Source organism: Sceloporus occidentalis, unplaced genomic scaffold (genome assembly GCF_023333645.1).
Source record: "Sceloporus occidentalis isolate IW3139 unplaced genomic scaffold, rSceOcc1.0.p SCAF_4, whole genome shotgun sequence".
NCBI lineage: Eukaryota > Metazoa > Chordata > Lepidosauria > Squamata > Phrynosomatidae > Sceloporus > Sceloporus occidentalis.
In genome coordinates this window covers 78,379,080-78,407,060 of record NW_028316984.1, presented here as the reverse complement: position 1 = coordinate 78,407,060, position 27,981 = coordinate 78,379,080, and the positions used below count along the sequence as shown (strand labels likewise).

The 27,981-nt window shown below is 48.7% G+C and overlaps 1 protein-coding gene across 3 annotated transcripts in view; it reads right to left on the bottom strand.

The window, feature by feature from the left end:
• LOC149314043 (non-homologous end-joining factor 1-like) overlaps window positions 1-24,001 on the bottom strand; it is a 164,224-nt gene extending 140,223 nt beyond the window's left edge. For 2 of the 3 annotated variants that reach the window (XM_089523359.1, XM_089523358.1), the window contains exons 1-3: window positions 23,841-24,001; window positions 10,644-10,833; window positions 9,633-9,842 (exon numbers count right to left, since the gene is read on the bottom strand). In XM_089523359.1, coding sequence (XP_089379485.1) covers window positions 9,633-9,842; window positions 10,644-10,832 — 399 coding nt within the window. In that variant the 5' untranslated portion in view covers window position 10,833; window positions 23,841-24,001. The remainder of the gene's footprint in view (window positions 1-9,632; window positions 9,843-10,643; window positions 10,834-23,840) is intronic. The other variant, XM_089523360.1, reaches the window with a different exon arrangement.
• Between the last annotated feature and the right edge of the window lie 3,980 nt (window positions 24,002-27,981).

Sequence of the window (27,981 nt, the reverse complement as noted above, 5' to 3'; positions counted from 1 at the left end):
ATGAATAAATGTATCCCATTATCCACAGTTTGAGTCTGCCTATCATTCCTGATCTGTGCTGTGGGCATGTTTTGCCACGTGCCTGAGGGGGACACACACAACCACACACACACAAAAGGTCTCCTGGCGCCTGTTCTCCTGGGTCAAAAAGATACATCAGCTCCAACTGCCAATTGCCCCTTTGACAATGTATCAATCCCCCTCAAATTCAAGCTTTCCTAATGGCCCATTTGAATGTATCAATAGGGCACCCAGAGGGCATCTATTGGGGGAGAGATTCAAACTGCTCCTCTGAAAGCTTTCATTGGCCTAGGACCACCTTGGCCTAACGGCCCTGAGCCACAGGTGCCCATATATACCCGTGCGCAACTGTGCAAGACCCCAGGACGGCGATCAACATGGCAGCGCCACGCAGGAGGGTCCCGGTCCGCATCGCCTACTGGTCCGATGAGGAGGTCGGGATCCTCCTGGACTCCCTGATGCCGCAGGCAGCCGCTCGAAGGGTGATGGCCAGCACCAACAAGCCGAACCGGGGGTATTTTCTCCAGGCGTCCCGTGCCCTCGAAGAGCGAGGGTTTCGAAGAAAGATGCATCAGTGCAGAGTAAAGTTTAAAACTCTGAAGGCATCTTTCTTCGAAACCCTCGAAGACTTCGGGGAGCACCCCCCGGTTGACAGGCGGCCACCATTCTTTGAGCGGCTGAAGGACCTGTGGGTCAGGGGAGATAGGCCCAGACCGGAAGATCGCCGTCCTCCAGGTAAGCCAGAGCTCTTGCCATGCCCTGTCCTCCCCTCCTTGATCCTTCCCTTGCCCTCCACTCCTTCCTGCATGGTGCCAATGCCATCCCTCCTCTTCCCTTCTGCAGGCGTGCGGCCGAGGCGGAGGCAGAGGGAGGGAGGGCACCGTGCCAGGTCGCCCTCTCCACCATCCTCGGGGGACGAGGATGTCCCCGAGGGTGGGCCACAGCCAGAACCAGCTGCTGTGGCCCCTCCGCAGCCAGAGCAGGCTCCTCTGGCGGCAGGTAGGTCCCTAGGGTGAGGGGTGGGGGTTGCCTGACTGCAGCCCCCACGACACTTGTGCCCTTCTCTGCCATGCCAGCATGGTAACTTGGGCCTTTTTTCCCCCTTTGGCAGGGCTTCATGTCCTTGCTGCTGTCGCCGCCGCTGAGGAGCCTGGCCTGAGCCGCCGCCTGCCAGGGGAGCCAGGGGACTTGGCCCTCGATGCCAGGACCCTGGATCGAGTCCTCCAAGCCCGGCAGCAAGATAAGTGCAGAGGTGAACCCAGGGAAGGGAGCGGGGGCACCCAGAAACCCTGCCTGTGGGAGTGGGTGATGGGCTCCACAGGCTGACCCTAACCATCCTCTTTCTTTTCCCCCCACAGAGAACCGGACGGAGAGGAGGTTCACTGCCCTGGAGGAGAAGGTGGACAAGCTGGCGGAGAGAGTCTCCTCCATGGAGCAGACACTCCAAGAGATCCTCCGCCGGCTTCCCACCCCACCGCCTCCTCCCCCTCCCTGAAGCAGCTTCCCTCCCCTGCCCCCTGTGCCATCCCCCTTCACCACCACCCCCTTCACCCTCCCCCTTCCCTTTGTATATATTGTACATATGTAAATAAAAAATGTTTTGTTATTGTGAATAAAAAAGTTTATTTTTAAAAAAAATTTGTGTGGTTCATTATGCGCAACTGCGGCAGTGTGGCTGTGAGTGTGAATGTGACAGCTTAGGCGCAACTGTGCAGTCTAAAGCTAGGCAGGAGTGCTGGGAGGTAGCAATGTCCAAACTCTGTCCTTCCAGGCGTTTGGACTTCATCTCCCAGAATCCCAGACCACAGGGCAAGGTGGCTGGGGATTCTGGGAGATGAAGTCCAAACGCCTGGAAGGACAGAATTTGGACATTGCTGGTTTGGGGACCAGTGAGCCAGGCATGGTGGGAGGAAAGAACAGGAAGGGTAGACTAGAGTAGATAGGGCTGGGAGGGAACACATGCCCTGGGAGGCGAAATGATGTCTTTATGGGACATCATGGGACCTAGTGCCTTGTCAGTGCTCCCTGCCCCTTGATCCCAGGCCCCCTCTAGTTGCCCTTTGCCTTTGGGGGCGGGGTGTGGGCGGTGGGACTGCCACAGAGTCACTGAAGAGGCTGGAGGATGGCCCAGCAAGAGGCTGCTGAGACAACTCCACCTCCATGGCAACTCCCTGCTCCTCAGCTGGAAGGATTGCTCTTGCTGGGGGCTCCTGCTGCCCTACTCCTTCCTCCATGACCCTGGGGACAGCCCTGGCTCTTCCAGCTCTTGCTGGGGGCTCCTGCTGCTCAACCCCTTCGTCCACGACCCTGGGGACAGCCCTGCCTCTTCCACCCTGCTCCCTACGTACCCTTCTGCGTCTCGGGCCACCCTGCCCTCCCCTCATGATCTCCAGCATTTGCCCCATCAGAACAGTCTGGGCTTCCAAGGTGGTGTTGAGTCGCCTCTGCTCCTGGTCTGACCTGTCTATTGATCTCTCCTGGTTCTGAACGGCCCTCTCTTGAACTTCCACTGCCCTCACTTGCACTTCTAGGTTCCTCTCTTGAAATCCCAGTGCCCTCACATTAACTTCTAGGTTCCTCTCATGAACTCCCAGTGTCCTCTCTTGAAATCCTAGTGCCGTCTCTTGAAATCCCAGTGCCCTTTCCATGAGCTCCCTGCGGGACTGTCTGCCCCTCTCCCTGTCCTCAAAGGCTCGCTGCCCCTGCTGCATCAGTGCTGCCATGTGCTCTTCTGAGCAAGCCTTGAGCTGATCCACAGCCGCCACAGTTTTAGTAGCTGCTGACGGACGCACCCTTTTCTTCTTGGTGGCAAGTCTCTCCTCTGCTGACATGGCAGCTATGGGATTAGCTGGAGGTGGTTCTCCTTCTCCTTCTCCTTCTCCTTCTGCTTCAGTTCGTCCTCCTACTATGGGACATACAAGCAGAGAGTCACAGAAGCCTACAGTTAGCAGAGACCCTGAGGGCCATCTAGTCCAACCCCATTCTGCCATGCAGGAACTCTCACTCGAAGCTGTGGCAAAGGGTAGAGCTTCAAACTAAGGGCGTGGGGAAAGGAGAGATTTACATGCAAGGGAGGGGTGCCTTAGGAATGTGGGACACATGCAGCACATGACCATGCCAGGGACACTCACAATCCTAATTCCACAGCAACCTTGCAAACATACCAGCACAGTAAGCAGTGAAAGAAACATGCCACAATTGCGCAGTTGAGCCATGCAGTAATAAACATAAATATAGGGTTTACCTTGCATACTCTCTTCGGCCTCACTGCCATCGCTGGCGGGTGCACTGGCCCGGGAGACAGGTGAGTGGTCACGGTAGCTGCTGGTCGTGGAAGAGGACCCAGCACGAGATGGTGGTCTCCTTCTGGAGCTCCCGGCCCCAACAGACATTTGTCTGAGCAGGGCGCGGGGGTCCAGAGGTCTCTGGCTGCTGGAGGAATCGCCCGAGTCGGGGTGTTCCTCCTCCTCCTGCTCCTCATCTGTATGACAAGGGACAAGGGTCATCTCTGCCCTGTGTCCACCCCGGGGCCACATCTTCCCCTTCTCCCATTTCCCCCTCCCTTCCCCCCAGGGGTCCTGGCGCATCTTACCCTGAGGGGGCATCAAAAGGTCTTGGGCACATTCAAGGTCCGGGGTCTCGTCCTCCTCCTCCTCCACCACCACAGGCTCGGCTCTGGCTGGCTGGCCCGCCGGGACCCTCACACGCTCCCTACTGGTGGCTAGTCTGTTGGGCCTGATGCTTCCATCACTTTTAATGAAAGCATGCAGCTCCTTGTAAAAGGGCGGGGGGGTGCCCTTCGTAGTACCTCTGGCCTGGGCATCTCTGTATTGTTTGTATTGAGATTTCAGCGACTTGCATTTTCGGCGACACTCCTCCAAAGTTCTGTTGTGGCCCTTGGCTCTCATGGCTTCTTCCACTTCTCAATATGTGTCAGCATTCAGGTAGGACTGCTCCAATTTTTGCAGAATGTTTGGCTGTGACCATATAGCTATAAGGTCAGCCGTCTCCGCATGAGACCAAGACGTCCCCCTGCCTTTTTTCGGGGTGCTGGTGGATGGCTGTGCCATCCTGCCTGGTGGTAAAGGGGAGCCGCCGCACAGCTGTGCCAGGAGCAGCCGAACTGTGCCCGTTCCCAGGTGAAAATGGCGCAGGAATGTGTGTAGGGGGTCACTTTAAATTCCAAACTTTCCCGTATCACTTTCTACAACCAAAACATCCGCCGGCAAAACTTACAACTTCCCGCGATTCCAGCAACGCATGCGCACATGGAGCTCTAGGGTTAGGGTTACGAGACTTAAAATGCGCCGCAGCTGTGCCGCAGCTTCCACAGCTGCATGGCAGCGGACGCTGCAATTAAAGCCCAACTGCAAACCACGCATGTCCCGGACCCCGACCCATTATGCGACGCAGCTGACACGGAGCTTTTAAACGGGCAACTTATATTTGCGGCGTGGCAATTCGGACGTACCGGTGCAGCAGCTTACAGACGGAGATGCGCACGTACGCCGCAAATCAAAAAGAAGCGGAAAAAAGCGGCACCTTTTTAATGCCGCCTCTTCCCGCTTGGGGCGTGCGGGCAGCGTGTTCATGACGGCATTCAGGTAAGGGCCGTCTGAAGGCTCTACCTTCATGACGTCATGAATACACCCCTTTTTGCCCGTCTGTATCCCGCCTGATTTTGTTTAGAAAGTGCTTGACTTAGATGCAGAAGAGTCATGGTGACATTGGCTTGCCTTAAGCAAGTCATTCAATCTTTTTAGTGTCAAACTGCTGTGGAGGAGGCAGACTTGAGGGTGGCAACATGCTGGATGAAAAGGTTAACTTCTTCTTCCCCCCACCACCCCCTTAGAAAACTCTCCCCATTCCATAGGCTAATTAGCCTTTGTGGGAGGGAATCTTTTATTTGTTCATAGAGAGATTTTTTAAAATTATTTTGGTAAGACCAGTAGATATAAAGGAGGGTGAGGGCTCAGAGGCGAGAGACCATACATTAAATCAAAAGGTGCCACAGGTTGGCTCAGCAGTGCTCTATTTCTGCTACAGGATAGCTAAAAATCATTACATGAAGTTAAGTAAACTGTAATTCTACACAGCCCAATTTACAAACTTCAGCCAAACCCACATTTTCAATTTATTTATTTATTCATTCATTCATTCATTCATTCATCTACAGATGACTTCTTGGCATCTCTGTATCCAAATGTTAATTAGGTGGCAAGGAGAGGAAAGATGCATGTGATACTGAAAGAGAAGCATCCCAGCAAACGTCCCCCTGCCAATATTTTTCAGTCAACTGTCACTTCAGCACAAGTTTTTTGGTGAAATATGAATCCATGCAAAAAATCAGCTACATAAGAAGGGAATCAGTTTCACATCTGACCATAAGAACACCCCAAAATTGCTGAAATGTGGGTGAATAACTTAGTCATATCAAACATAAGAAGGAAATAGCAGCTATGATCTTCCCAACTGCACTAATTTGTAGAAACAAGCTTTGAATTGACACACATTTTCTAGGACTGCCCTCTTTCCTGTGATGTTTCTGATGCAGACAAGGGGATGGACCTTTAGTTAGAGCAATCAGGCAATGACCACATTCCTTGGATCCCATACTAGGAGACAGGTGGGGTATAAATTGAATAACTAAATTAATAAATTCCTTAAACCAAATATCCAACCAAAGCTATCCTAAGTGCTCTTGAAGCATAACTTGCTTACTGTACATAAAGCCTAGTTTGACACTCTAAAAGAAGAGACATATATACATAACTGATCCTAAAGTTTAGGGACCACAGTATAACAAGACAAGGAAGCAAACAGATATGAGGGGCCTCAATCAATCCACCCATGCTGCTTTAACCAATCCAAGCTGTAACTCATATAGATGAAATTCTCCTGTTTTCCAGCATAACACTAGCAAGTGCCCATGCTTAGCTTAAAAACTTAGATCCAAAACACATTGCAGAAACAATCCAGTTTAAGACTGCTTTAACTGCCCTGACTGAATGCTAGGGAATCCTGGGATTTCAGTTTATTGTGGCAGCCAAGCTCTCTGACAGAAAAAGCTAAATGTCTCACAAAACTATAGTTCCCAGAATTCCCTAACATTCAGTCAGGGCAGTTAAAGCGGTCTCAAACTGGACTGTTTCTGCAATGTGTTTTGGACCTTAGTTCACCAAGGTAGGTAAAAAAACCAGAAAACACTTGACAAACAACAGATAACGTTAAATAATACCTAGGCAAAGGGAGTATCCCATTGCATTCTCCTGCTGGTGGAATTTGCTTTATCAGCACAAGCTGGGGGAAGAGGCAATTGCACCCCCAGTCTCTTGAATAACCTCGGATAACAGGAGAATAGGGAACCATCTAGAGTAGATTTCTAGGGATAAGGCAAAAAGACCCACTGTACAAAAAAAAACTTCTGTTCATACAATACTGGTTTCTCCTGACTGTCTAAATTCTGGAATCATTAACTATCAAATGCCAGTGTTCTTTAAAGTGATACAGGACAAGCCTAGAACGCTATTTTATCTTAGAAAAGTTTGCCGCATATTTCACTTTTTGTCACTGGATTCAAGTAATAAACAGAATTCTAGTGACACAGCACAGCCTGTTTGAGTCAGTGCACACCATTACCTGGGTATGTGGTGCCCTCTGCTGTATACTTGACAAAATTGTAGCAAGTCAGCAAAACTACAAGACTGTAGACTTATTTATCTACCCATTTGACCAAAGCTGGTCCTAAAACATCACAAAGTCACCACTTTCTAGGTAATAAGCAAGCCTTAGAGCCTTTGGGATTATATTTGATTTGAGCCACCTTGGGAGAACTTAATCTCAACAGGTGACTTGAAAATATTTAGAATATATACATCAGCTTTAGCCTCTCATTGCGCTAAGAACTATGAGGCAGTACAGACCAGCACTTTGTGACAGCCTGACTGCAGACTAGGGATGAACTAGGACGGGGCATTTACATGCTCTAAGCCTGGGTTCTGCTGCACGTGCACCATTATGGCACGCACCCATCCACATGGGGCACGCCATTACAAGGCATGGGCGGCACCATTATAGCACTCCTTCCAGGAAGCTGCTTAGAGCTGTTTCTTTTTAATAATAAAATAATAATAATAATAATTTTTATTTCTATCTTCCCGCCTCTCCTGATGGATCCAAGCGGGATCACAACACGGTTAAAATTACAATTACAATATTGCAGCATTAGTTACTGCACCATTAAAACCACAGTTAAAAGAATAAAAGCATAAGAACATAAAAACATAAAAACCTGAAAACATTAACAACAATCAATCACGGGGGCAGCTGGTCTCGTTCCATACTAGTGGTCTCATAGGAGGTCAGGAGGATAAACGCGGCGAAAGAGCTCTGTCTTTACCGCCTTCTTGAAGGTTTCTAAGGATGTAACAAGGCGGGTCTCCTCTGGGAGTCCATTCCAAAGTCCAGGGGCAGCTATACTGAATGCCTTGAGGAAGTAGGAACATGTTTGAATGCTGGTATCTCCAACAAATTCTTCTCACTTGTTCTAAGAGTGCAGGGCGGATTATATAGGGAGATGCGTTCCTGTAAGTAACCTGGACCCAAGCCATGTAGGGCTTTAAAGGTAATGACCAACACCTTGTACTGTGCCCGGAAGCTAATTGGGAGCCAGTGTAGATCTTTCAAGATAGGTGTTATATGGTCAGGTCTCGAAGAACTAGTGACCAACCTGGCTGCCGCATTTTGCACTAGTTGAAGCTTCCAAACTTGATACAAGGGTAGCCCCATGTAGAGTGCATTGCAGAAACCAAGATGAGAGATTACCAGAGCATGCACTACAGCTTCAAGGTCTTTTTGGTTGAGGTAGGGTCGCGGTTGGCGTATCAACCAAAGTTGGTACCAAGCACTTCTGGCCGTCGCATCCACTTGAGATGACAAACGTAGAGACGGATCCAGAAGTACTCCCAAACTACAAACTTCATCCTTCAGGGGAAGTGTGACCCCCATCAAGGAGTAGTGGACAAATTTCCCTCCCTGGACCTAAGGAACCTATGGCAAGTTCTTCCGTTTTCTCTGGATTCAGCTTGAGTTTGTTTTTCCTCATCCAGCTCATTACTGACTCAAGGCAGGGATTCAGAGGGGGATTCAGCAGGGATTTTGCTCTCGAGAGGGAGTGGATCGTTGTTGCGGTGTGTGGTTGCCACAGCAATGATCCGGGGCTAAAAGGGGAGGCGTTTAGCCATCTGTCTGTCAAGCAGCTATGTTCTGCTCTGAGTATCTGCCTTTGGTAGCTTGTGTCATCACAGGTACATAGCTCTAATCATATCTTCCAATTAAGAGTAAGCTGATATTAAATATCTCAATAAACTACCACAGGTCCAAAACACACTGCAGAAATAATGTAGTCTGAGACCACTTTAATTGCCCTGGCTCAACGCTAGAGAATTCCAGGAATTGTAGTTTTGTGAGACATTTAATTTTCTCTGTCAAAGAGCTCTGGTGCCACAACAAATTATAGTTCCCAGGATTCCCTAAGCACTGAGCCAGGGCAGTTAAAGCGGTCTCAGACTGGATTGGCTATGATGAAAAAGGGACTTTTTCTATTCATCTTAGGCCCGGTACACACCGCCAGGAAGCAATATCCTGGCGGCAATAGTAGAGCCTCGGACTGCGCACCAACTGCACAGTTCTGAGCCCTACCATGTGTGGGCGGTGCCATAATTGCGTGGCACTGCCCACACAGGGAGCGTGTCTGTGATGTGTGGGCATCTGAGTGCCCGCATGTCTTCTACAGGAAGCGCCATTATAGGGCTGCCTTGAAGCCCTTATGATGGCACAAAAAAGGAGCCGCTCTAGGCAGCTCCTTTTTTGCTGTGCAGCTGTACCACGCCATTTGATTGCTGCGGTAACGCAGTGCAGCAAGCTGGGGTGGCTTTTCTTCGCCTATCTGTCTCAGCCCTTAGTTAACTTTTGCAGATGCTTAATATAATAAATAAACATTTTATTTGTATACCGCCCTTCCGTAAGATCAGGGTGGTTTACAGCAGTTAAAAATATACCATATTCAAGTTAAAACCATATCAAAAATTACATAAATCACACAACAGACAAAAACAAAACAAAACAAAAACAAAAACAAAAACAAAAGCCCCCGGGTTAGCCAAACCATTGCCTGTGCGGCCTGTGCGGCGGGGGGGCCTATAGGGACTTAATCGGGGAATGCTGTTTGAAACAGGTAGGTCTTCAAATCCCGTTTGAATTGGGCCAGGGAGGTAACTGAGCGGAGCTCTATGGGCAGCGTATTCCAAAGGGCCGGGGCGGCGATGGAAAAGGACCTTCAGTCAGCTGTATGTATTCCCAGGCTATGCTTTAAACACATCCAATTCCAGGTAAATCCTACCAAGCATCTATCTTCTGCCAGTCAAAAATCAGTATCCCATCCTTACCTATGGAATCCAGAAACCAAGCTATAACTCATGGGTGAGGAAACATTAAACTTTGAGATGTCTGGGGCTATAGCTCTCTCGGTCCCTTATAATTATCCATGCTGGTTAGCCACTGACACACCAACCTTCTTCTCCTCAATCCATGTCTATTCTTTTTCAGCTCACCATTTCAAGAGGCACAGCCAAACAGTGAAAGTCCCAGTAGAAAGGCAATCCTGACAGTTCACTTTTCACATGGAGAGTCAGCATGCTGGAGCTTAGTTGGCAGGAAAAGGAGGTAGAACTGTTCTTTTCCCCTTCCAGAAGGGGACATATCAGAGTGTTCAGGTGGTTCAGGAAGGAGGACACATGTGCTGTCAATCTCTTGTTTAGCTCCTGGGTAAAAGAACAACACACAAACAATACATATCCACTGCAGGAATGGGAAGTCGTCCCCCAATAACAAATGGACAAAAGTATTTCCACCACCTCTTCTCTCTGGCCACCACAGTTATTACTGGGATATATGTACACAGCCACATAGTACAGAAGCTCCAAAAAGCATTTTCACAAATTTTTGTAGGTCTAAGAATAATTTGTCTCCTGTTTGTTTCTGTTTTGCCACACTATTAGAATGGGTAAGAATTAAAAACATATTTAAAAGGACAGAATGAAACCAGAACAAAAAGTCTAATTTTTCAAAACGTAATTTGTACAGAGAGCAAATATTCCCTAATAGTTGTGTTGCAGTAATACCACATTGCCAGTCTCTCAGAATACAATAGTTGTGCCTGGGAAAATGCAATTAACATTTGCAACTCCCCCAATGACATACTGTATTCATTATTCAAGTAATTGCCAGACTGAAATGAAGCCATACAAGTAGCACCCATGAGGTAACATTCTAGCCACTTCTGGCAGTGTACCAAGTCCACATACACCCAAATCATACCACAATGCAAACTAAACACACATATATATCCTATACCACAGGTTTTTTTTTTTTTAAAAAATGCTTAGTTTCAGCATAGAGTGGAAGACTTTTTTCTAGTGATTTACTGGATGCGCCTAGAAAGAGTATAGCACTCGGGATTTCAAGACTGCTGGACATTTGCAAAATAAGGCTTCTGACAATCAAGAATGCCTTCTCTCTGCAAAATTACCTTGCACATCTCACAACTTTAATTCTTCACATACCTTTGACCTCTGCTGTATCACCTCAGTATCTGCAGTCTCATACCACATATTGCTGAGATCAGAGAGGAGTAAGGCGTAACCTGCATCTCCAAACCATGCCTTGACCATCAGTGTAGTGGATTCAGCAAAACAAACTGAAGTCCAGGGCTGCTGAAGGAGGATACTTTCCAAGTCCTTAAAGCTCTCCATTCTGTAAGCATAATAAAATTTACTTCCAGATGTTTCATTTATGCATACTGTTTCTTATTTCTACACAATAAACAAATTGTATACATCCTTAAGGATCAGTGAAGATCAATCACAGAACTTGCCCACCACCCTTCAGCACTCATATTCATATTAGTACAGAACAAATTAGCTTTTGAAAATATGAATGAATGAATTGATTTATTACGGCACGCAGCCAGCATATAATATATAATCAGGATTTGAGGTTACAATGTTTTATTCTTAATATATTAAAGACCCAGAGCTTTCATTCTAAATGACCTCACTTAAAATATTAATTTTTAAAATAAATTAGTCAAAATGTTCCCAGTTCACTGGACATATAAACACTGAATTTGGGCACACCAAGATTTGACCCACCATTATGATGGGAGTAGGAACAAAAAAGCTATAAAAGAACAGCAATAAAAAATCCCTCTCCATTTTGAGCAACAAAGCACATCCTTCAGAAGATCAGGACCTATCTCTATCCTACACTGCTTTGTAGACAAAGTGCAGTCTAGTGGGTATCTTAGGAAGCCTCCATACTATCAGGCCTGGGTATGAATTTATCTGTTGTAACAGGCAAAGCACAATAACAGGAGTCAAATTAAGATTATCATGTGTTGAAAGGAACAACCTGCAAAAAAAATCTAAAGATAGACAAGCTACTTCCCCTAATTTAGGAATCCCCTATTCATCAGCTAAGTTCATGCATTCACATTCTTTAAAAAATAATTTTAAAAATTGTTTGTTTATTTATTTCATGTTTATGCTGCCTTTCTCCCAGAATGAGGCCCAAGACAGTTCAAAAGATCAAAACCTTTTTTTAAAAAATTACAATAAAAATGTGTCATGATTAAACATTTAAAAGCCTGCCTGAATAAATAAAATAGGATAGCCATGTTGTTGACCGTGAAACAAATTTCAAAATTCACATGGTAGTGTCACCCTTATTAGAACAATCAAAAGGCACAAAATTCATTATGCTAGTCTCTTCGTCAAATATATTAGCTGGAGGTAATAGATCAGACCAAGGCTCTCATTGCAAGCAACGATGATCAAGTTGGAGACTATCATACTTTGGCCAAATCATGAGAAGCCACAGATCACTAGAAAAAACAATAATGCTAGGAAAGGTGGGGGCTGGAAGAAAGACAAGAAGACCACAAACCATATGTATAGACTCAAGGGGGGGGGGGGGGGTTAATGGGCAAGGGCTTGCAGGACCTGGGCAAGGAAGTGGAGGATAGGGATTCTTGGCGATGTCTCATCCACAGGGTCTCCATGAGTTGGAACCGACTTGAAGGCAGCTACTGACAACAAGAAATCCTTTATACACACACACACACACACACACACACACACACACACACACACACACATATACACACTCTTTTATTCGTATTTTAAAAAAGATAAAACATAAGTAAAATATTACAACATTACACACAACATCAAACATTACACAACATTCAAACTCATACAGACTGACAAAATGAAAAAGAAAACTTCCCAGCTTCTTCATATCCTCCCATACCCTCGTAATGTTCAAATCATACTTCTTATCTTTACATAACAATTCCGTACACCCTACAAAGCAATATAAATCTTATTGTATTCCTTATTTCCCCCAAACCAACCAAAACAAAATTCCTTATGCCAGGCCTATAATAAAACTTATCCCCTTTTAAATTCTCTATTGGATTCCTTCTTATCAATTGAGTTAATTTATCTATTTGCATATATTTGTATAACTTATCTGGCCACATATTTATGTCCGGCGTTTCCTTTAACTTCCACTTAACTTCATACACTACTCTTAGCAGCTGTGGTCATATAAAAATTAGTTTTCCAAATTTCTAACAAAGATCCTCATTAACCACCATACTGAGTAGGTAAAATTAGGGTCTAAACATTCTTCTTTCTACTGTATTTCTCTCATCTGCATGTGGATTTTCCCCCAATAATCCCCTGACTTCTCACAGCACCGCCAGGGTAGATATCATGGTCACTAAGAAATCCTTTTGAAATTCATGGGATTGCCATAAGTCCACAGGAGACTTGGCACATACTCCATGCAATTTCTTGAAGGACCTACATTTCCTGGTGCTTTATCCTCCTTTGCAGTTATGACACCTGGCCACCCTTGTCTTGGCATTTTGGTCCAAGTCAGGGTGGCCACATGTCCTAACCACAAAGGAGGACAAAGAACCACAAAATGAAAGGCATGCAAGAAAAATGGAGGACAGGACCCAATGAAAGCTAAAAAAACACTCATAGAAATACAAATCCATGCTTCCTAGCGATGCTCAAAATGGAGGGTATTTTGGAATTCCTCCCGGACAGAAGGAGACGGAAGTGTAGCCAGTTGCGACTAGGTGTCCTCACCACAAAGGAGGACAAAGAACCACAAAATGGAGGACATTCAAGCAAAATGGAGGGCCTGAGCAAATAAGTGCTAAAAACCATTCATAGAAATATAAATCCATGCTTCTTAGTGATGCTCAAAATAGAGGACATTCAAGCAAAATAGAGGGCTTGAGCAAAGAAGAGCTAAAAAACACTCAACAGAAATACAAATCCATGCTTCTTAGTATTGCTCAAAATGGAGGACATTCTGGAATTCCTCCTGGACAGAAATAGGCAGAAGTGTAGGCAGCTGTCACCAGGTGTTCTCACCACAAAGGAGGACAATGAACCACAAAATGGAGGACATTCGAGCAAAATGGAGGACATAATCAAAGAAAAGCTAAAAACACTCAATAAAAATATAAATCCATAGAATCATAGAGTTGGAAGAGACTGCAAGGGCCATCCAGTCCAAACCCCTTCTGCCATGCAGGAACTCTCAATCAAAGCATCCCAGACGGATGGCCATCCAGCCTCTGTTCAAAGACCTCCAAGGAAGGCGACTCCACTACACTCCGAGGAAGGAGTGTGTTCCACTGTCGGACAGCCCTGACTGTCAGGAGGTTCTTCCTAATGTTGAGGTGGAATCTTAAAAGAGCACAGTTTGGGGAACCACTGATTCTAAACCCCATGTTTCTTAGGAGCCATGCTGAAAATGGAGCACATTTTGAAATGTAGGACAGACAGGCTCTGGAGGAAAAAGAAAAGGAGGACGTGCCTGCTGGTCACCCTGCCAGAAACATCTTTACAAACACAGCCTTTATTTGCATTTTTATTTATTTATTTTTATCCCGCCTTTCTCCCAAGTTGGGACCCAAGTTGGCTTACAACATATGTGTGTGTGTGTGTGTGTGTGTGTATATAGAATATGTGTACATATGCACTCATCCCTCCATATTTGTGGCTTTCATATTTGCGGATTTGATTATTCACGGGTTTGATTAATATGTTCGCTGTAGGAATATCTAGGTCCTCCAGTGAAAATATATGGTCAACTTTAAAAGTTGCACTGAAACATGAAAGACCTAGAGATTCCTAGAGAGAACACTCTACTAGGCCTTTGTAGCTCCTCCAGGGCAGTCCTAGGGTCAGTGTCTGTCGGACGTTGACCACAGAGTTGCCCTGGAGGACCCAGAGATTCTTAGAGAGAACACTCTACTAGGCCTTTGTAGCTCCTCCAGGGCAGTCCTAGGGTCAGTGTCTGTCAGACGTTGGCCACAGAGTTGCCCTGGAGGACCCAGAGATTCCTAGAGAGAACACTCTACTAGGCCTTTGTAGCTCCTCCAGCGCAGTCCTAGGGTCAGTGTCTGTACGACGTTGACCACAGACTTGCCCTGGAGGACCCAGAGATTCCTAGAGAGAACACTCTACTAGGCCTTTGTAGCTCCTCCAGGGCGGTCCTATGGTCAGTGTCTGTCCGACGTTGACCACAGAGTTGCCCTGGAGGACCCAGAGATTCCTAGAGAGAACACTCCACTAGGCCTTTGTAGCTCCTCCAGGGCGGTCCTAGGGTCAGTGTCTGTCGGACGTTGGCCACAGAGTTGCCCTGGAGGACCCAGAGATTCCTAGAGAGAACACTCTACTAGGCCTTTGTAGCTCCTCCAGGGCGGTCCTAGGGTCAGTGTCTGTCGGACGTTGGCCACAGAGTTGCCCTGGAGGATCCAGAGATTCCTAGAGAGAACACTCTACTAGGCCTTTGTAGCTCCTCCAGGGCAGTCCTAGGGTCAGTGTCTGTCCGACGTTGACCACAGAGTTGCCCTGGAGGACCCAGAGATTCCTAGAGAGAACACTCTACTAGGCCTTTGTAGCTCCTCCAGGGCAGTCCTATGGTCAGTGTCTGTCCGACGTTGACCACAGAGTTGCCCTGGAGGACCCAGAGATTCCTAGAGAGAACACTCTACTAGGCCTTTGTAGCTCCTCCAGGGCAGTCCTATGGTCAGTGTCTGTCCGACGTTGACCACAGAGTTGCCCTGGAGGACCCAGAGATTCCTAGAGAGAACACTCCACTAGGCCTTTGTAGCTCCTCCAGGGCGGTACTAGGGTCAGTGTCTGTCGGACGTTGGCCACAGAGTTGCCCTGGAGGACCCAGAGATTCCTAGAGAGAACACTCTACTAGGCCTTTGTAGCTCCTCCAGGGCGGTCCTATGGTCAGTGTCTGTCGGACGTTGGCCACAGAGTTGCCCTGGAGGACCCAGAGATTCCTAGAGAGAACACTCTACTAGGCCTTTGTAGCTCCTCCAGGGCAGTCCTATGGTCAGTGTCTGTCTGACGTTGACCACAGAGTTGCCCTGGAGGACCCAGAGATTCCTAGAGAGAACACTCTACTAGGCCTTTGTAGCTCTTCCAGGGCAGTCCTATGGTCAGTGTCTGTCCGACGTTGACCACAGAGTTGCCCTGGAGGACCCAGAGATTCCTAGAGAGAACACTCCACTAGGCCTTTGTAGCTCCTCCAGGGCGGTCCTAGGGTCAGTGTCTGTCGGACGTTGGCCACAGAGTTGCCCTGGAGGACCCAGAGATTCCTAGAGAGAACACTCTACTAGGCCTTTGTAGCTCCTCCAGGGCGGTCCTATGGTCAGTGTCTGTCCGACGTTGACCACAGAGTTGCCCTGGAGGACCCAGAGATTCCTAGAGAGAACACTCCACTAGGCCTTTGTAGCTCCTCCAGGGCGGTCCTAGGGTCAGTGTCTGTCGGACGTTGGCCACAGAGTTGCCCTGGAGGACCCAGAGATTCCTAGAGAGAACACTCTACTAGGCCTTTGTAGCTCCTCCAGGGCAGTCCTAGGGTCAGTGTCTGTCGGACGTTGGCCACAGAGTTGCCCTGGAGGACCCAGAGATTCCTAGAGAGAACACTCTACTAGGCCTTTGTAGCTCCTCCAGGGCAGTCCTAGGGTCAGTGTCTGTCCGACGTTGACCACAGAGTTGCCCTGGAGGACCCAGAGATTCCTAGAGAGAACACTCTACTAGGCCTTTGTAGCTCCTCCAGGGCAGTCCTAGGGTCAGTGTCTGTCTGACGTTGACCACAGAGTTGCCCTGGAGGACCCAGAGATTCCTAGAGAGAACACTCTACTAGGCCTTTGTAGCTCCTCCAGGGCAGTCCTATGGTCAGTGTCTGTCCGACATTGACCACAGAGTTGCCCTGGAGGACCCAGAGATTCCTAGAGAGAACATTCCACTAGGCCTTTGTAGCTCCTCCAGGGCGGTCCTAGGGTCAGTGTCTGTCGGACGTTGGCAACAGAGTTGCCCTGGAGGATCCAGAGATTCCTAGAGAGAACACTCTACTAGGCCTTTGTAGCTCCTCCAGGGCGGTTCTATGGTCAGTGTCTGTCGGACGTTGGCCACAGAGTTGCCCTGGAGGACCCAGAGATTCCTAGAGAGAACACTCTACTAGGCCTTTGTAGCTCCTCCAGGGCGGTCCTATGGTCAGTGTCTGTCGGACGTTGGCCACAGAGTTGCCCTGGAGGACCCAGAGATTCCTAGAGAGAACACTCTACTAGGCCTTTGTAGCTCCTCCAGGGCAGTCCTATGGTCAGTGTCTGTCCGACGTTGACCACAGAGTTGCCCTGGAGGACCCAGAGATTCCTAGAGAGAACACTCCACTAGGCCTTTGTAGCTCCTCCAGGGCGGTCCTAGGGTCAGTGTCTGTTGGACGTTGGCCACAGAGTTGCCCTGGAGGACCCAGAGATTCCTAGAGAGAACACTCCACTAGGCCTTTGTAGCTCCTCCAGGGCGGTCCTATGGTCAGTGTCTGTCGGATGTTGGCCACAGAGTTGCCCTGGAGGACCCAGAGATTCCTAGAGAGAACACTCTACTAGGCCTTTGTAGCTCCTCCAGGGCAGTCCTATGGTCAGTGTCTGTCGGACGTTGGCCACAGAGTTGCCCTGGAGGACCCAGAGATTCCTAGAGAGAACACTCTACTAGGCCTTTGTAGCTCCTCCAGGGCAGTCCTAGGGTCAGTGTCTGTCGGACGTTGGCCACAGAGTTGCCCTGGAGGACCCAGAGATTCCTAGAGAGAACACTCTACTAGGCCTTTGTAGCTCCTCCAGGGCAGTCCTAGGGTCAGTGTCTGTCCGACGTTGACCACAGAGTTGCCCTGGAGGACCCAGAGATTCCTAGAGAGAACACTCCACTAGGCCTTTGTAGCTCCTCCAGGGCGGTCCTATGGTCAGTGTCTGTCGGATGTTGGCCACAGAGTTGCCCTGGAGGACCCAGAGATTCCTAGAGAGAACACTCTACTAGGCCTTTGTAGCTCCTCCAGGGCAGTCCTAGGGTCAGTGTCTGTCCGACGTTGACCACAGAGTTGCCCTGGAGGACCCAGAGATTCCTAGAGAGAACACTCTACTAGGCCTTTGTAGCTCCTCCAGGGCAGTCCTAGGGTCAGTGTCTGTCGGACGTTGGCCACAGAGTTGCCCTGGAGGACCCAGAGATTCCTAGAGAGAACACTCTACTAGGCCTTTGTAGCTCCTCCAGGGCAGTCCTATGGTCAGTGTCTGTCGGACGTTGGCCACAGAGTTGCCCTGGAGGACCCAGAGATTCCTAGAGAGAACACTCTACTAGGCCTTTGTAGCTCCTCCAGGGCAGTCCTAGGGTCAGTGTCTGTCGGACGTTGGCCACAGAGTTGCCCTGGAGGACCCAGAGATTCCTAGAGAGAACACTCTACTAGGCCTTTGTAGCTCCTCCAGGGCAGTCCTAGGGTCAGTGTCTGTCGGACGTTGGCCACAGAGTTGCCCTGGAGGACCCAGAGATTCCTAGAGAGAACACTCTACTAGGCCTTTGTAGCTCCTCCAGGGCGGTCCTAGGGTCAGTGTCTGTTGGACGTTGGCCACAGAGTTGCCCTGGAGGACCCAGAGATTCCTAGAGAGAACACTCCACTAGGCCTTTGTAGCTCCTCCAGGGCGGTCCTATGGTCAGTGTCTGTCGGATGTTGGCCACAGAGTTGCCCTGGAGGACCCAGAGATTCCTAGAGAGAACACTCTACTAGGCCTTTGTAGCTCCTCCAGGGCAGTCCTAGGGTCAGTGTCTGTCCGACGTTGACCACAGAGTTGCCCTGGAGGACCCAGAGATTCCTAGAGAGAACACTCTACTAGGCCTTTGTAGCTCCTCCAGGGCAGTCCTAGGGTCAGTGTCTGTCGGACGTTGGCCACAGAGTTGCCCTGGAGGACCCAGAGATTCCTAGAGAGAACACTCTACTAGGCCTTTGTAGCTCCTCCAGGGCAGTCCTATGGTCAGTGTCTGTCGGACGTTGGCCACAGAGTTGCCCTGGAGGACCCAGAGATTCCTAGAGAGAACACTCTACTAGGCCTTTGTAGCTCCTCCAGGGCAGTCCTATGGTCAGTGTCTGTCCGACGTTGACCACAGAGTTGCCCTGGAGGACCCAGAGATTCCGAGAGAGAACACTCTACTAGGCCTTTGTAGCTCCTCCAGGGCAGTCCTAGGGTCAGTGTCTGTCCGACGTTGACCACAGAGTTGCCCTGGAGGACCCAGAGATTCCTAGAGAGAACACTCTACTAGGCCTTTGTAGCTCCTCCAGGGCAGTCCTAGGGTCAGTGTCTGTTGGACGTTGGCCACAGAGTTGCCCTGGAGGACCCAGAGATTCCTAGAGAGAACACTCTACTAGGCCTTTGTAGCTCCTCCAGGGCGGTCCTATGGTCAGTGTCTGTCCGACGTTGACCACAGAGTTGCCCTGGAGGACCCAGAGATTCCTAGAGAGAACACTCCACTAGGCCTTTGTAGCTCCTCCAGGGCGGTCCTATGGTCAGTGTCTGTCGGATGTTGGCCACAGAGTTGCCCTGGAGGACCCAGAGATTCCTAGAGAGAACACTCTACTAGGCCTTTGTAGCTCCTCCAGGGCAGTCCTAGGGTCAGTGTCTGTCCGACGTTGACCACAGAGTTGCCCTGGAGGACCCAGAGATTCCTAGAGAGAACACTCTACTAGGCCTTTGTAGCTCCTCCAGGGCAGTCCTAGGGTCAGTGTCTGTCGGACGTTGGCCACAGAGTTGCCCTGGAGGACCCAGAGATTCCTAGAGAGAACACTCTACTAGGCCTTTGTAGCTCCTCCAGGGCAGTCCTATGGTCAGTGTCTGTCGGACGTTGGCCACAGAGTTGCCCTGGAGGACCCAGAGATTCCTAGAGAGAACACTCTACTAGGCCTTTGTAGCTCCTCCAGGGCAGTCCTATGGTCAGTGTCTGTCCGACGTTGGCCACAGAGTTGCCCTGGAGGACCCAGAGATTCCTAGAGAGAACACTCTACTAGGCCTTTGTAGCTCCTCCAGGGCGGTCCTATGGTCAGTGTCTGTCCGACGTTGACCACAGAGTTGCCCTGGAGGACCCAGAGATTCCTAGAGAGAACACTCTACTAGGCCTTTGTAGCTCCTCCAGGGCGGTCCTAGGGTCAGTGTCTGTCCGACGTTGACCACAGAGTTGCCCTGGAGGACCCAGAGATTCCTAGAGAGAACACTCTACTAGGCCTTTGTAGCTCCTCCAGGGTGGTCCTAGGGTCAGTGTCTGTCCGACGTTGACCACAGAGTTGCCCTGGAGGACCCAGAGATTCCTAGAGAGAACACTCTACTAGGCCTTTGTAGCTCCTCCAGGGCGGTCCTAGGGTCAGTGTCTGTCGGACGTTGGCCACAGAGTTGCCCTGGAGGACCCAGAGATTCCTAGAGAGAACACTCTACTAGGCTTTTGTAGCTCCTCCAGGGCGGTCCTAGGGTCAGTGTCTGTCGGACGTTGGCCACAGAGTTGCCCTGGAGGACCCAGAGATTCCTAGAGAGAACACTCTACTAGGCCTTTGTAGCTCCTCCAGGGCGGTCCTAGGGTCAGTGTCTGTCCGACGTTGACCACAGAGTTGCCCTGGAGGACCCAGAGATTCCTAGAGAGAACACTCTACTAGGCCTTTGTAGCTCCTCCAGGGCGGTCCTAGGGTCAGTGTCTGTCCGACGTTGACCACAGAGTTGCCCTGGAGGACCCAGAGATTCCTAGAGAGAACACTCTACTAGGCCTTTGTAGCTCCTCCAGGGCGGTCCTAGGGTCAGTGTCTGTCGGACGTTGGCCACAGAGTTGCCCTGGAGGACCCAGAGATTCCTAGAGAGAACACTCTACTAGGCCTTTGTAGCTCCTCCAGGGCAGTCCTAGGGTCAGTGTCTGTCCAACGTTGACCACAGAGTTGCCCTGGAGGACCCAGAGATTCCTAGAGAGAACACTCTACTAGGCCTTTGTAGCTCCTCCAGGGCAGTCCTAGGGTCAGTGTCTGTCGGACGTTGGCCACAGAGTTGCCCTGGAGGACCCAGAGATTCCTAGAGAGAACACTCTACTAGGCCTTTGTAGCTCCTCCAGGGCGGTCCTAGGGTCAGTGTCTGTCGGACGTTGGCCACAGAGTTGCCCTGGAGGACCCAGAGATTCCTAGAGAGAACACTCTACTAGGCCTTTGTAGCTCCTCCAGGGCGGTCCTAGGGTCAGTGTCTGTCCGACGTTGACCACAGAGTTGCCATGGAGGACCCAGAGATTCCTAGAGAGAACACTCTACTAGGCCTTTGTAGCTCCTCCAGGGCGGTCCTATGGTCAGTGTCTGTCGGACGTTGGCCACAGAGTTGCCCTGGAGGACCCAGAGATTCCTAGAGAGAACACTCTACTAGGCCTTTGTAGCTCCTCCAGGGCAGTCCTAGGGTCAGTGTCTGTCCGACGTTGACCACAGAGTTGCCCTGGAGGACCCAGAGATTCCTAGAGAGAACACTCCACTAGGCCTTTGTAGCTCCTCCAGGGCAGTCCTAGGGTCAGTGTCTGTCGGACGTTGACCACAGAGTTGCCCTGGAGGACCCAGAGATTCCTAGAGAGAACACTCCACTAGGCCTTTGTAGCTCCTCCAGGGCAGTCCTAGGGTCAGTGTCTGTCGGACGTTGGCCACAGAGTTGCCCTGGAGGACCCAGAGATTCCTAGAGAGAACACTCTACTAGGCCTTTGTAGCTCCTCCAGGGCAGTCCTAGGGTCAGTGTCTGTCCGACGTTGACCACAGAGTTGCCCTGGAGGACCCAGAGATTCCTAGAGAGAACACTCTACTAGGCCTTTGTAGCTCCTCCAGGGCAGTCCTAGGGTCAGTGTCTGTTGGACGTTGGCCACAGAGTTGCCCTGGAGGACCCAGAGATTCCTAGAGAGAACACTCTACTAGGCCTTTGTAGCTCCTCCAGGGCGGTCCTATGGTCAGTGTCTGTCGGATGTTGGCCACAGAGTTGCCCTGGAGGACCCAGAGATTCCTAGAGAGAACACTCTACTAGGCCTTTGTAGCTCCTCCAGGGCAGTCCTAGGGTCAGTGTCTGTCCGACGTTGACCACAGAGTTGCCCTGGAGGACCCAGAGATTCCTAGAGAGAACACTCTACTAGGCCTTTGTAGCTCCTCCAGGGCAGTCCTAGGGTCAGTGTCTGTCGGACGATGGCCACAGAGTTGCCCTGGAGGACCCAGAGATTCCTAGAGAGAACACTCTACTAGGCCTTTGTAGCTCCTCCAGGGCAGTCCTATGGTCAGTGTCTGTCGGACGTTGGCCACAGAGTTGCCCTGGAGGACCCAGAGATTCCTAGAGAGAACACTCTACTAGGCCTTTGTAGCTCCTCCAGGGCAGTCCTATGGTCAGTGTCTGTCCGACGTTGGCCACAGAGTTGCCCTGGAGGACCCAGAGATTCCTAGAGAGAACACTCTACTAGGCCTTTGTAGCTCCTCCAGGGCGGTCCTATGGTCAGTGTCTGTCCGACGTTGACCACAGAGTTGCCCTGGAGGACCCAGAGATTCCTAGAGAGAACACTCTACTAGGCCTTTGTAGCTCCTCCAGGGCGGTCCTAGGGTCAGTGTCTGTCCGACGTTGACCACAGAGTTGCCCTGGAGGACCCAGAGATTCCTAGAGAGAACACTCTACTAGGCCTTTGTAGCTCCTCCAGGGCGGTCCTAGGGTCAGTGTCTGTCCGACGTTGACCACAGAGTTGCCCTGGAGGACCCAGAGATTCCTAGAGAGAACACTCTACTAGGCCTTTGTAGCTCCTCCAGGGCGGTCCTAGGGTCAGTGTCTGTCGGACGTTGGCCACAGAGTTGCCCTGGAGGACCCAGAGATTCCTAGAGAGAACACTCTACTAGGCCTTTGTAGCTCCTCCAGGGCAGTCCTAGGGTCAGTGTCTGTCCGACGTTGACCACAGAGTTGCCCTGGAGGACCCAGAGATTCCTAGAGAGAACACTCTACTAGGCCTTTGTAGCTCCTCCAGGGCAGTCCTAGGGTCAGTGTCTGTCGGACGTTGGCCACAGAGTTGCCCTGGAGGACCCAGAGATTCCTAGAGAGAACACTCTACTAGGCCTTTGTAGCTCCTCCAGGGCAGTCCTATGGTCAGTGTCTGTCGGACGTTGGCCACAGAGTTGCCCTGGAGGACCCAGAGATTCCTAGAGAGAACACTCTACTAGGCCTTTGTAGCTCCTCCAGGGCAGTCCTAGGGTCAGTGTCTGTCGGACGTTGGCCACAGAGTTGCCCTGGAGGACCCAGAGATTCCTAGAGAGAACACTCTACTAGGCCTTTGTAGCTCCTCCAGGGCAGTCCTAGGGTCAGTGTCTGTCCGACGTTGGCCACAGAGTTGCCCTGGAGGACCCAGAGATTCCTAGAGAGAACACTCTACTAGGCCTTTGTAGCTCCTCCAGGGCAGTCCTAGGGTCAGTGTCTGTCCGACGTTGACCACAGAGTTGCCCTGGAGGACCCAGAGATTCCTAGAGAAACATGGTGTTTTGGTTATTTGCAGTTTTTCCATATTCATGGGGGTCTTGTGCCCCTAAGCCTAGCGAATATGGAGGGACATACTTGAGAGGACACCTGTCTAGGAATCTCCGACAGACACTGACCCTAGGACTGCTCTGGAGGAGCTCCAAAGGCCTAGTAGAGTGTTCTCTCTAGGAATCTCTAGGTCTTTCAGTGCAACTATTAGTTAAAGTTAACCATAGAGTGGAGGCCTAGATATCCCTAGAGAGAACACATTAATTAAATCCGAAACTACAACTCCCAGCAGACTACTCTCCCGCCGCAAGGCCTGCCGGGTGTTGTAGTCATGAAGGGGGAGGCGCAGGGAGGGTTTTTTTAAAGCCAAGTGAGTGGGGGGATTGTTGTTCCTTCCTTCAAGGAAAGGAGGAGGGAGATTGCAAGGGAAGCCGTCTCCTTTGGAGGGGAAATAGCGTGAATGCTCTCCTTCCTTACCTCCAACTCCCGAGAGGAATGGCTATGGGGAAAGGGAGGAGATGCTGCTGCTCTTGTTCCTTTCTTCCCTTCAAAAGTAGTTTAGGAATTAGTTCCTCACCCTCGTTGCCTTCTCGTTACATTAACGCCATTGTCAATGGCGGGCTGTTGTTTCTTCCCCTCCAACGGCAGCCCCCTTTCTCCCCCCAAATTGTAAGCCTCGGGGCAGGGAACTCTCTAATTAACAATTAATTTACAACTTTAGAGCCTTTTTGGGTGAAGAGAAAGGTATCAATACTACAAACAAACAAACAAACAAAACACTCACTTTCACAATAAAGGTCCTTGCTTTTGCCAAACCCACAAAAAAACAAGCTTCTTTCTTCCATACCTGCTTCAACACACTGCTTTTCCTTGACCTGTTTTCATGAATATCTGGCCACACTGCAGAAATAATCCAGTTTGAGGCCGCTTTAACTACTGCCCTGCCTCAGTGCTACTGAATCCTGGGAATTGTAGTCTGTTGTGGCACCAGAGCTCTCTCTCTCTCTCTCTCTCTCTTCTGATAGAGAAGACCTAAGTGTAGATTACTGCACTGCACTCTCATAGTGCTGCTGCTATTGTTCCACTTTCGGGGCTCTGGCTGCCCCCTCCTGTTGCATTCTGGGATTTGCAGTTTAAGGAGAGGCATTTAGAATTCTCAGCCAAGGAGCTCTTAGGCCTCGCTGGACTACAAGCCCCAGGATGCAACAGGAGGAGGCAGCTAGAGCAGTGGAAGTGGAATAATAGGAGCACTACAAGAGTGTAGTGCAGTAATGTGGCTACTGAAAGATATAGCCGTGTTAGTCTGTGGAGAGATCTTGTAGTACCTTTGAGATCAAATGAAAGAAAGAAATAGGCAGCACGAGCTTCCCTAGACTTCAGTCTACTCCCTCAGCTGCACATTATTATTGTTATTATTATTCAAAGATATAGCCATGTTAATCTGTAGAATCAGTATGTAGAGATCTTGTGGCACCTTTGAGACTCACTGGAAGAAAGAAATTGGCAGCAGGAGCTTTCCTGGACTTCAGTCTACTTCCTCAAGTCTCACAGACACTACAGTTCCCAGCATTCCCTAGCATTGAGGCAGGACAGTTAAAGCAGTCTCAAACTGGATTGTTCTTGTAGTGTGTTTTGGACCAAAGACACCCTCACACACACACACACACACACACACACATATAACAAATATTAGTCCTCCTTTTCCTAGGACATGTCCTACATTTCAACCTTCTGTCCAGGAGGAGTTCCAAAATGTCCCACTATTTGGAGCATGACTAAAGGCTGCATCCCTGCTACAGAAATAATCTAGTTTGACAGCATTTTAACTGAGTGCTTTGGAATCCAACAAACTACACTTCCCAGGATTCCATAGCATTTAGCCATGGCAGGTAAAGTGATGTCAAGCGGGATTATTTCTGCAGTGTGGCAGGCTAAGGAGCCCATTGAGTAACATCACATTTGCTGTCCTTTCTTCCTCTCTGAGAAACAAATGTGGCCCCAGCAAGATTGGCAGCAAGTCTTGTGTTGCTGTTGCTCCTAGGAAAAAATGGAAGGATCCTTCCTATCCCCCTATTTGCAGTGAGGACAAGATAATAAAATAAAATAAAAATAATAAAACTGGTAATAAAATACAATGTATGTAATATAGGCCTGAGCCAGTGTGGTGTAGTGGTTTGAGAGTTGGAGTATGAGTCTAGAGAGCAGGGTTCGACCCCCCCCCTCAGCCATGTAAACCCACTGGGTGACCTTGTGCAAGTCACACTCTCTCAGCCTCAGGGGATAGCAAAGGCAAACCCCCTCTGAAGAAACTTGCCAAGAAATGCCCATGAGCCTTGGAGTTGCCATAAATTGGAAACGGCTTGAAGGCAGCAGCAACAACAAATGTAATACAGCTGTAAATGAACTATATGAAAGTAATTTATATTTATAGTCGTATTTGTAGCTTTTATTTTTCCATGTCCGACATTTTCCTTCAGTGTCCTACATATTGTGGTGCCTTGTCCTCTTTTGTGGTGAGGACATCCAGTCACCCTGAATAAAGATGCTGTGCAAAAGGATCTTGTAGCACTTAAGTGAGCGACCGTATAAGGTTTGGTAAACATGGGTCTCACTTGCATTTGCATAAATAATGTCACAATTTCTGCAGTTAAAACTGTTGATCCTGCAGTTTATAGGGAGGGCGGCTGGCTGCTGAGGGTACCAGTTTAGCTTGGCATGCATTTTTTAAAATGGTTCACTAATTTTTATTACTGTTTTTAGAACTGGGTCATGAGAGTTAAATTCTAAAAACATTTTCATAACTAACACAGTATTTCTCTTCTAAAATGTTAGCAAGTAAAAGACAGTTTCAGATGGTATGGATATGATTTTGATAACTGACATAAAGTGTAGTGATGCTATGATGTTATCAGTTACATGTGTCTCCTACTGCTCCTGAGTTGAGCTCAAGCTGGGAGAGCCCAGGGCTCTCCTTCCCCACTTTATCCTCACAACAACCCTTTAAGGCAGTTGGGTCTAAGGGAAGTCCAAAACACACTGCAGAAATAATCTAGTTTGAGACTGCTTTAACTGCTCTGGCTCAATGCTAGAAAATTCTGGGAAGTGTAATTTTGACATGGTTTTAACTGCAGTGGCCCCATGCTATGGAATTCGTTTTGGGAGAGCCTTCTCTGTCAGAGAGCTCTTGTGCCACATCAATCTACAGGTGTCCCTAGCATTGAGCCAAGGTAGTTAAAGAGGTGTCAAACTGCATTGATTCTGCAGTGCAGATGCAGCCCAGGACTACAAAGGCTTATGCTATGCTACAACTTCTTTCACACAGTTAGTCTCAAAAGTGCTACAATATCCCTTTGGATACTGATATTACAGACTAACATGGTTATGCCTCTAAATTCTACCCTGATAAAGAGGGCAAGCCACATGCTCTCAGCCCCAGGGGAAGGCAATGGCAAACCTCCTCTGAACAAATCTTGCCAAGAAAACCCCCATGATAGGGTCGCCATAAAGTGGAAACATCTGGAAAGAACACAGCAACAAAAGAAGCTAGTGGGGCTAAAGGTCAAAAGATGTATGCTGGCTGGCTCTGCCCTTTCAGAGTTTTAAAATACAAAATAGCAGTATCATTTATAAAGATCTATCATTGCAGTGTAGTGGTCTGAGTGCTGGACTAAGACCCTGGAAGACCAGTGATCTACTGTACTTCCTTCTGGGTGCTGGGAACCATAGGTAAGTGAGTCACTCTCTCATACAGCGTTAGCAGATCTCAGGGTCCCCAATTTTCATGGGTTATCTCCAGGCTTGAGATGAAGTTGTAAATTCACCAGTTCTGGTGGGCTCAGCACTGGACGACAGGAAAACAATAAGCACAAATTTCAAGCACAGCTGATAAAACAGAAATTTCTTCCAGTTTTGAAAGCTTAACTGATTTGTTGCTGCAACTTGTCAAGGGATTTCTGTATTTCCATAGCTGGCTTCCTCCTTCCTTCCCAGTTGTGACACCAGGGCTCACCTTCTATTCTGCTCTGCATCCACTTTCTAGTTGGAAGTAAGAGGGCTACATTAAATGTTCCTTATTGCATCTCTGTAAATAGATGAGGAGCAATAATCCATTGATTTTATATAGATTTGGAGCAGCCCAGACTTTATCTTAGATTTCTGTTTTACTTTCCAAACAGGAACATGTCTGCCCTCCTTCTGTATGTTTGAATGACCAGCTGTGAGCAAATGTGCTTAGATGTAACATTTAATGGCATCACTAGAAGCTATTCCTGGGTCTCAGGTTTTAGCTTATAAAACCTGGGGCTTGGGACGACCTTGAACAGGTAAGCCTACTCTGTCAGCCCTAGAGGAAGGCAATGTCTTATAATGTATTGCTTCCAAATATTGTGAATACGCCAACCAGACCATGTGGTAAATATGACTGAGTACATGTAGAAAGCCTACATGAGTCATAATTTTCTGCATGATCCATACCCTTTATAAATCAAGATCAAATGAGTATATATTAGGATGTAAAAACGAGATGTCAAACTGAAGCTCTGGCATAGATTTGACTATACAGTTGGCCCTCCACATTTGCAGCTTTGAATTTTGCAGATTTGACTAATACTTTCTCTCTATGAATCTCTAGGTCCTCCAGCACAACTCTGCTGGAAGTTAATGATAGAGTTGTGCTGGAGGACCTAGAGAAAACACTTCTGTAGGCATTTCTAGGTCCTCCAGTATGATTCTAAGTTCACCATCTGGCAGATGTTGAATATAGGTTCTTAGAGAGGTGTTATTTCAGATAAAAAGAAATGTGTTTTTTTTAATCTGTGGATTTTCCATCTTCATGGGGGTCCTGTGCCCCTAACCCCAGCAAACGTGGAGGGCCCACTGTACAGATTTCAAAAATATTAATCAATTTGCAGGTGTAGAATGTTTTTGGCAAGTCCTTCTGATTTATAATATGGAAGATTATTACTTATAATTTCCCTTCATGTCTTTAT